The sequence below is a fragment of the Mesoplodon bidens genome (assembly GCF_964165515.1).
Source record: "Mesoplodon bidens genome assembly, chromosome: 6".
In the NCBI taxonomy this organism is placed as follows: domain Eukaryota; kingdom Metazoa; phylum Chordata; class Mammalia; order Artiodactyla; family Ziphiidae; genus Mesoplodon; species Mesoplodon bidens.
This window is the reverse complement of record NC_138162.1, coordinates 30172991-30182953: the sequence shown is the minus strand read 5'-3', so window position 1 is coordinate 30182953 and position 9963 is coordinate 30172991. Positions and strand designations below refer to the sequence as shown.

General features: G+C 36.4%; 1 protein-coding gene across 1 annotated transcript; it reads left to right on the top strand.

The window, feature by feature from the left end:
• Window positions 1-240: 240 nt before the first annotated feature.
• On the top strand, window positions 241-1580 carry LOC308618987 (olfactory receptor 13C3-like; the record flags this gene model as incomplete). Its single annotated transcript, XM_081237417.1, is given in 4 exon segments — window positions 241-889; window positions 891-976; window positions 979-1133; window positions 1137-1580. Coding segments are annotated over 4 exon segments (894 nt in total). The 5' UTR covers window positions 241-680.
• Window positions 1581-9963: the final 8383 nt, after the last annotated feature.

Sequence of the window (9963 nt, the reverse complement as noted above, 5' to 3'; positions counted from 1 at the left end):
AAAGACTGTGTGTGACATTCATGTGGATCTGATCTATGCAATGGTCTTGTCACAGGAACAGTCACACAAGATACTAAGAGGAGCTGGAATGAGATCAACAACTATCTACATTTAAACAGATGTTAAATTTCAGTTTATGCTATTCAATTTATTATTATTAATATCTATTAAAAAATTAAAGTGCCTAATATAGAGTATGCAGTGTCAGGCGTAGAAAGAAATATGCACCAAAAACATCAAAGTTGCTGTGAAGTTTTGACCATCATGAATTGCAGAATCATATTTCCAGTCCTTGTTGAGTAGTCTCTCGCCATCTCCACTGCTTACTTTCTGGGGCAGATGAAGTCAGGCTTATAGTTGCTAATTAGTCAGGAGTTTTAGAAACCTCAACCAAGGAACAAGCCTTCAACAGCAGGAAAGGTTACTTCTGTATGTTTGCTTGATCATAGGTAGATCTTCACATATTGGCAATGGGCATAGGTACTGCCATCCTTCCCAGTTTTATTGTATTCTAATCATACACATTGTTGAAGATAGCTGGATGTCAGAGTTTCAAGCAAACACTCCTTATAATACATTCTTAAAAAATCAGTTGTTCAGGTAATATGTAACATGTAACATTTGTTTCTTGGCAGTGAATATATATTAGATCTTCCTTTGACATACTGAAAGTGGATGACATGGATAAAATTAACCAGACATTTGTGCTAGAATTTCTTCTTCTGGGTCTTTCTGGATACCCAAAGATTGAGATAGTTGACTTTGTTCTAATTCTAATTATGTATCTAGTGATTCTAATTGGCAATGGTGTTCTGATAATAGCCAGCATCTTTGATTCCCATCCTCACACCCCAAAGTACTTCTTCCTGGGAAACCTCTCTTTTCTGGATAAGCTTAATCTCAAAGAAAAGGAACATCTCCTTCTCTGGATGTGCAGTGCAGATGTTCTTAGGATTTGCAATGGGGTCAACAGAATGTTGCTCCTTGGCATGATGGCTTTTGACTGCTACGTGGCCGTCTGTAACCCTCTGAGATACCCCGTCATCATGAGCAAGGTGGTGTATGTACTGATGGCTTCTGTGTCATGGCTGTCCGGTGGAATCAACTCAGTTGTGCAAACATCTCTTGCCATGTGATTGCCTTTCTGTGAGAATAATGTTATCAATCATTTCCCATGTGAAATATTAGCTGTTCTCAAGCTTGCTTGTGCTGATATATCCCTCAGTATTATCACCATGACAATATCAAATATGGCATTTCTAATTCTTCCACTGCTGCTCATTTTTATCTCCTACATGTTCAGCCTCTACACCACCTTGAGAATGAACTCAGCCACAGGAAGACGCAAGGCTTTTTCTACCTGTTCAGCATATCTGACTGTAGTAATTATATTTTATGATACCATCTTCTTTATGTATGCCAAACCCACGTCTCAAGAACTGCCTGGAGAAAACAAGTGGCAAACTTCTGACAAGCTCATTTCCCTGTTTTACGGTGTAGTGACACCTATGCTAAATCCTATGATCTATAGCTTGAGGAATAAGGATGTAAAAGCATCTGTAAAATACTTGCTAAATTGAAAACCTATCCAATAAGTATTTCAGAAATTGCAGATCTTTGTGTAATAGGCACAAAGATGGACTTATAGCTAAATCAGTAAGAAGCTTTGAGGAAACCATGGTTAAGGAGAGATGTTTTTATTTTTCCCTTCACTAACCTTACTCAACTAGAATTACTGAGAACTGTAGTTTGCTATAAACTCAGCTTCCAGTGTTTTCAGATCTCACAAGTACAATGAATTTCATTAAAGTCTCATCCCAGGTGGTATCTGAAATGAGTGTTTCTGGTGTACTGTACAGAAATGTAGTAGAAAACATTACACATAACTTGGGAGAGTGGCAAGAGTACCAAATCTTCAGTTCCACAAACTACCTAAATGACATTGGATAGTCTATTCTTTGTAAATCATAGACTTGTAATAAGGAAAGAGATAAAACCAGGTACCAGTGTTATTATAATTTCAATAAGTTGGAGAAAGCACCTAGCATAGCACCAACTTCATAGGGTCCTAAAATTTCAGAATTAAAGCTGGCTCCAAATTGAGGACTAAAAGTTACTACTGAGTAGTACCTCTTTTACCCCAAGCTAATATTTATGAGAGCTAGATATCTCCCTCTAAAGGTCACTCTGTTAATATAAGTCACACCCTCCTTGCCCCTACCCCCATATCTACATAAAGAGAAGTTTGGGCCAGGGGAAGAAATAATCAAGGGAGTGTTCTGCCTTATGTAGTGTGTACAGTGCTTGGTGGGAGGTGTTACACTACAGTCCCTGGGGAAGAATGGGAACGTTTTTTGTTCTAATCCAAGCCAAGTGAGATGGTGCTGCAAAAGAGCTCTTAAGGTTTCGGGTGCTTGCAAAGAAAGAGAGTCTGGCTTCTGGCTTGACTGGCTTGATGAGTGGAGACCTGCTGAGCTCTTGAGGCTGCAGACCAGAAGAGGAGTTAGTGTAGAGGAGGAAGGAAGGTGGGTATTCTAAACCAAAAAATAAACAAAAACATTTCAAATCTGCTTGAGATGTTCTTACAGGCTCAGAAGGAGTGATAAAATCCATGACTGGGGAAATTAAATCAGTTCTTGTCATTCTCTAACGAGTTGAAACTCCTTAGTAAATCTATTTTTTTTTCTTTTTCTGTAGAGTCCTTGTCTAGAAGGCCAGTGCCTAGCATAGGGTGTCTTTGGGCCACACCATCCAGCTTCCCCATGGTCTCTTAGCTCATTATGATAGCTGGGTTTTGATGTTATTTTCCTACCCAGTCTTCCTTTTTCCTACTTGTTTTAGAGCATATCTCCTATTCAGAGGCTTCATTCTTTGCCAGTCTATTTCCTTCAGGTTGACCCAGGTTTCTGCCTAGATGATCTGGTCACTAAATTCTGCTCTTCTGCCACTGTCCCACCAGAATGAGTGCTGTCACTGCAAAAAGCCTCCAGATGCTGTTCTCTCTCCTCTGGGTTGGATCACATTGGTGTTGCTTTTGGTTCAGAAAGGCATGTACCCGACCCTGTGGCTGACAGCTTTTGAACTTCTAGTGCTTCTCCTCTACCCTCTCACTAGAGGCCCTGCATTTGTATCTGATCCATGCTTAGTTCTCTTTAACTTTTGTTCTATGACAATGTTTTAGGCATATAAAAATATTATTTATATTGTTTTAACCAACTCCTTAGCACCTTAATTTTTAATTTTTTCCCGCAATACCAAGAGTGTCAACATCTAATATGCAGGCTTATATCAAGTTGAACTCTTCACCTGCTAAAATATTCCATAGGTATATAAAAGTGGGTGCTATAGGGCTTTGATATAAACAAGCGTACTCATGTTAATCAATGATCAGAAAATTGACAGATTTGATAATAAATGTCTTTCCCTGGAAAAATCAGGAAATCTCCAGTAGATTATTAGGTGTATTATTTTCTTATTAATAAATAAATTTTTAATTAAAAATATCAAAAAGTATAAAAAATTGTCACTATGGTCATCTCCTAAAGCTACCATTTAAAATATTTCTTCTAGTTACTAGGAGTCATACATTCAACGTGTTTGTATTTTGATTTATCACTTAATATGCTATGAACCCTTGAGGTTAAAGGGTTTTTTTGTGTGTGTGTGTACAACACCTATGGTTTCAGAGGATAAATTTTAAGAAGTGAAGTTAATAGAGAAGGTGGTATGAACATTTTCAATTTCTAGCTAAATTACCCTCTACCCACCCTTAATACCATCATAGGAGTTTTCCCAAATATGTTTACAGCTCTATTTACAAACATACATACATACATTTATATCTCTATTTATCTATATATACACACACACTTATGTATTTTTTCTTTAAAACCTACTTTTAGAAATACTTATTTTCAAATACTTAACAGAAGAGCAAGAGTAATTTAACAAAGTTCCATATACCATTCACATGGTATATGGTTTAAAAAATTACCAACACATGGGCAGCCTTCTTTCATCATTATGTATCTTCCTCGTCCAGGTTTTTTTTTTTTTTTCCCTGCGGTACGCGGGTCTCTCACTGCTGTGGCCTCTCCCGTTGCGGAGCACAGGCTCCGGATGCGCAGTCTCAGCAGCCATGGCTTACGGGCCCAGCAGCTCTGTGGCATGTGGGATCTTCCTGGACCGGGGCACGGACCCGCGTCCCCTGCATCGGCAGGCGGACTCTCAACCACTGCGCCACCAGGGAAGCCCTCATCCAGATTATTTTGAAACAAATCCTAGGCATAGTTACATCAGTTTATCTATCTATCTATAAATATATATATCTAGTATATATTTATAGGTATATACGTGTAATGTGTAGACATACACTAAGTGACAAAAATCCAAGTTCCACTATTCGCATGGTAGTCTACAATAATGCACCTCCTGGAGCGCATAAACTGTAAGATAAATGATGCTCTCTCCAGTTTAGCAATAGGACGGTGCTGGTGATGACTGTAAGCCACTAAAAGGGCACATGAGCCATGTAAAATACATTATTTCTCGACCCAGTGGATTGTTGCCATGAGATAATACAGGCTGTATACTACCTGACTTTCTAAATTTCAAGGGAGCCCAGTTTTTAAAATTAAACACTGCAGCACTTACCCAGGGTTGGACATTTTACAGAACACGCGAGGATTCAGTGTACACTCATGTAAGGCTAATGCTTCCTATAACAGTATTGGCTATGGTCCCGCAGGAGGAAGGAATTTCAGGCCAAAAAGGAGAGTTCTGAAACTTCAGTTGTACCTGCTAGGCCAATTTTGAGGAACTGTCTCTTAGAATGTTTCAGTTAATGTTGGTTTATATACCCAACATATTGCCATTAACTGCTTATTGAGTTTGAGTACATATTTTGAACCCAAAATGTTTATTTCTCCAGGATGCTATCATATAGATAGTAGTAATTTCCAAATAGCTATAGCATGCCAAAGAGCTTCCCATAGGCTCACTTTATGTCAGCAATCACTTTCCCTTCTTTCCACCTTTCATTAATTTTTACCCAGATTATCCTCTTTGGGGTAGAACTGTTCGCTTCAGCAAGAGGACTGATCCATAAAGCTAGCAGCAATTTAAACATGGTCAATGATTTCCCCCTTTATCTTGTGTATTATATAGAACAGGGTTGGATAAATACAAGCATATTGGCTTGCCTCATTAACCAGGTAAGAGAGAAACAGAACCTATTAATCCCATTTTTTTTTGATCTTATTTGAAAGAGCTTTTTTTTTTTTTGATTAAAGTTTTTTATTTATTTATTTATTTATTTAAAAATTTTTTGCTTTATAACAAATTTAATCAGTTATACATATACATATGTTTCCATATCCCCTCCCTTTTGCGTCTCCCTCCCACCCTCCCTATCCCACCCCTCCAGGCGGTCACAAAGCACCGAGCTGATCTCCCTGTGCTATGCGGCTGCTTCCCACTAGCTATCTACCTTACGTTTGGTAGTGTATATATGTCCATGCCGCTCTTTCACTTTGTCACAGCTTACCCTTCCCCCTCCCCATATCCTCAAGTCCATTCTCTAGTAGGTCTGTGTCTTTATTCCTGTCTTACCCCTATGTTCTTCATGACATTTTTTTTCTTAAATTCCATATATATGTGTTAGCATACAGTATTTGTCTTTCTCTTTCTGACTTACTTCACTCTGTATGACAGACTCTAGGTCTATCCACCTCATTACAAATAGCTCAATCCCATTTTTAAAAAGGGTAAATAAAGAATGATCTGTATTATTTTAGCAGTGTGGGCAGTAGTACCTAGATGTGTTGTCATGGTATCATGTTCAGCAACTGATCCATGTCCCATTAAAACAGGATCAGGCAAAGAAAAAGAAAATTTTTAAAACTATAGAAGTTTCTATAAAACGCCTGTATCATTCCCACAATTTTCCCCCCAACACATCTCAACAATATGGCCAATAGTGATCTTCCTTTAAGTCCACATATATCATGTTTTAACACACATTGATTCAGCCTTGAAAACCATCTTTTTAGTCTCCTATCACCCTCCAGTTTTGTAAAAGCAGGGTTTAAATTATCCATTTCAATTTTCATTAGTCCACATTTTGTGGATGGGGATGTAGATGATGTCTAATGGTCTGTAACTTGTTGGATTTAACTTTGACTTCCTTAATTAGATGACCAACATCCAAATTCCTCTTGCTGTAGGCCTTAAGTAGTGGTTGAGGTATTTGCATCATTTGCCAGGTATGCAAATCCAAGAATAAACAAGAAGAAAATGTGTGTCTCTCTTAGTCAAGACTCATTGTTATTTACCCCGAAGGAAGGGTAATGAGCCAATGTAATCCACTTGCAACTGAGACTAAAAGTAACCTTTTCTGCTGACAAGCATAAAAATTGTTAGGTACATACCCAGCTCCTGAGGGAATCAATGAGATGCATATTTTTTGCACACATTACTGCATTGCTTGAATGCCTCCCTGCCCTCTTATATCCTGTTCCCCCAAAGGCCTCTTCCAAAAAGAGAATAAAGGCTTTCATTTGTTATTTCTAGTCCTTTTATGAATTTGTAAGGAAAAATCATATCTATGTCTGTGTGATAGACATAGATATGCCCTGCTTTGATTATCCCTAAAGTCCATAAAGTGTCCCGTAACATACAACCCCATATAGGAGAGCTTTATCTTCCAGTCACGTAAGGCCTATATTTTTCAGACCATATTGCTAATCCATTAGCTTCTGTCTGAAAATAGGTAAAAATTCATATTATGTCATTGTCACTATCTGGGTCCTTTGATGAATAAGGAAGACTTTTTAATTCTTCCTAATTAAATACTAACAGTGACTTTGGAATATCCTTTCATCACTTTTACCTCAGTTTACTCATTCATAGAAAGGGAAGTCTTACTAAACAATATTGTACAGAGTCTTCCAGCTCTAAACTTCTGTGATCTTATTTAAAAACCCTAACATATTTCCACTTGAATTTAATGTACACATAGTATGGTTTGTGGTGTGAGTGTGTGTGAGTGGAGAGTTGTGTGTGTTTGTGTCTGTACACATGCATAAATACTGCTCTTTTTTTCTTAAGTAAATTTTTATTGCTCAGAATCCAAATACTTTATTAAATTTTTTTCAGCTTTATTGAAATATCGACAAGTAAAAATGTATATATCTATTTAGGTTGTACAGTATGATTTTTATGGTGTATAACATTGAAGAGTTAATATATGTATACATTGTGAAATGATTACCACAGTCAAGCAAATTTAAACATCCACCACCTCACATAGTTACTTTTTGTGTGTATGTGGTGAGAACACTTAAGATCTACTCTCTTAGAAAAGTTCAAGTATACAATAGAGTATTCCTAACTGTAATCAGCATTCTATAAAAGATCCCCATAACTTATTCACTTAATACCTGAAAGTTTGTACCCTTCTCCCTATTTACCCCACTGCCCAAACTTTGGCAACCAACATTCTACTCCCTGATCTTATCAGTTCTTTTTTTTTTTTTAGATTCCTATCAGTTCTATTTTTTTTTTTTAAGATTCCACATGCAGGTGAAATCGTACAGTGTTTGTCTTTCTGTGACTGATTTATTTCACTTAGCATAATGTCTCCAGATTCATCCATGCTATCATAAATGGCACGATTTCCTTCTTTTATATGGATGCATAATATTACATTGTTTATGTGTTTTTATATATACATATGTATATATATGTACATATATATCATATTTCTTCATCCATTCATCAATCAATAGACACTTAGATTGTTTTCCATATCTTTCCAATGGTGAATAATGCTGTAATGAATATGGGAGTGCAGATATCTCTTCAAAATACTGATTTTATTTCCTTTGGGTAAATACCCAGAAGTGGGATTGCCAAATCATGAGGTAGTCCTAATTTTAATTTTTTGAGGAACATACGTATCATTTACCTTAATGGCTGTACCAATTTACATTCCTACTAGCAGTGTACAAGGGTTCCCTTTTCTCCACATCCTCTCCAACACTTGTTATCACTTGTCTTTTTGGTAATAGCATTATAACAGATATGAGGAGCTATTGTGGTTTTGATTTGTATTTCCCTGATGATTAGTCACGTTGAGCACCTTTTCATGTACTTGTTGGCCACTTGCATATCTTCCTTGGAATAATGTCTATTCAGTTCCTTTTCCCATTTTTTAAATTAATTTTTTTTGCTATCCAGTTGTATGCATTTCTTATATATTTTAGATATTAACCCCTTACCAGATATATGGCTTGAAAGTATATTCTCCCTTTCCATAGGTTGCCTTTTCATTTTATTGATAGTTTTCTTTGCTCTGAAGAGATTTTTAATTTGATTTAGTCCCATTTATTTATTTTTTGCTTTTGTTGCTTGTGCTTTTGGTTCACATACAAAAACTCATTGCAAAGACCATTGTCAAAAGATTTTTTCCTAAGTTTTCCTTTAGGAGTTTTATGGTTTCAGATCTTAAATATAAGTCTCTAATCCATTTCAAGTTATTTTTTATGTATGGGGTTATTATTTGCATGTGGATATCCAGTTTTCCCAACACCATTTATTGAAGAGACTATCCTTTCCTCAAGCAGTATTCTTGTTGTCCTTGTCAAATATTAGTTGACTGTATATACTTGGGTTTATTTCTGGACTTATTCTGTTTCGTTGTCTGTGTGTCTGTTTTTATGCCAGTACAATACTGTTTTGATTACTAAAGCTTTGTTATATAGTTTGAAATCAGGAAGTGTGATGCCTCCAGCTTTGTTCTTCCTTCTCAAGATTGCTTTGGCTACTCAGGGTCCTTTGAGGTTTCTATGAATTTTGGATTGATTTTTCTGTTCCTGTGAGAAAACCATTGGAACTTTTATAGAGGTTACATTGAATTTGTAGATTGCTGTGGGTAGTATGGACATTTTTAACAATATTAATTCTTCCAATCCATGAATATGGGATATTTTCCCATTTATTTTTCCAACTCCTTTCATCAATGTCTCATAGTTTCCAGGGTACAGATCTTTCACCTCCTTGGTTAAATTTATTCCAAAGTATTTTATTGTTTTTGATGCTATTATAAATGAGACTATACTCTTAATTTCTGTTTCTGATAGTTCCCTGTAAGTGTACAGATATTCAATTGATTTTTCCTGAAACATGGCTGAATTAATATATTAATTATAACAGCTTTTGGTGGAGTCTTTAGGGTTTTCTATATATAAGAACATGTTACCTGCAAGCAGGGATAATTTAACTTCTTCCTCTCCCCTGGAGAAGAAGCATTTTGTTTCTTTTTCTTGCCTGATTGCTCTGGCTAGGACTTCTGGTACTATGTTGAATACAAGTGACAAGAGTGGGCACCCTTGTCTTATTCCTGATCTTAGAGGAAAAGCTTTTAGTTCTTCATTGTTGAGTATAATGTTAGCTATGGGTTTATCATATATCCCTTTATTACATTGAGTTTCCTTCTTTTTATACCTCATAATTGAGAAATTTTTTAATCATGAAAGGGTACTGAATTTTTCAAATGTTTTTTATGCATCTGTTAAGTTGACAGTAGAGTTTTTATCCTTCATTCTGTTAATGTGGAGTTTTACATTTATTGATTTGTGTGTGTTGAACCATCCTTGCATCCCAGGGATAAATCCCACTTGATCATGGTGTATGAGCCTTTTAATGTGCTGTTGAATTCAGTTTGCTAATATTTTGTTGAGGACTTTTGCATCTATATTCATCAAGGGTATTGGTCTGTAATTTTCTTATAGTGTCCTTATCCAGCTTTGGTATCAGGGTCATGCTATCCTTTTAAAATGAGCTTGGAAATGTTTCCTCTTCTTCAATTTTTTGGAAGAGTTTGAGAGGGACTGGCATTAATTCTTTAAAATTTTGGTAGAATTCACTACTGAAGCCATCTGGTCTAGAGTCTTCTTTGTTGGG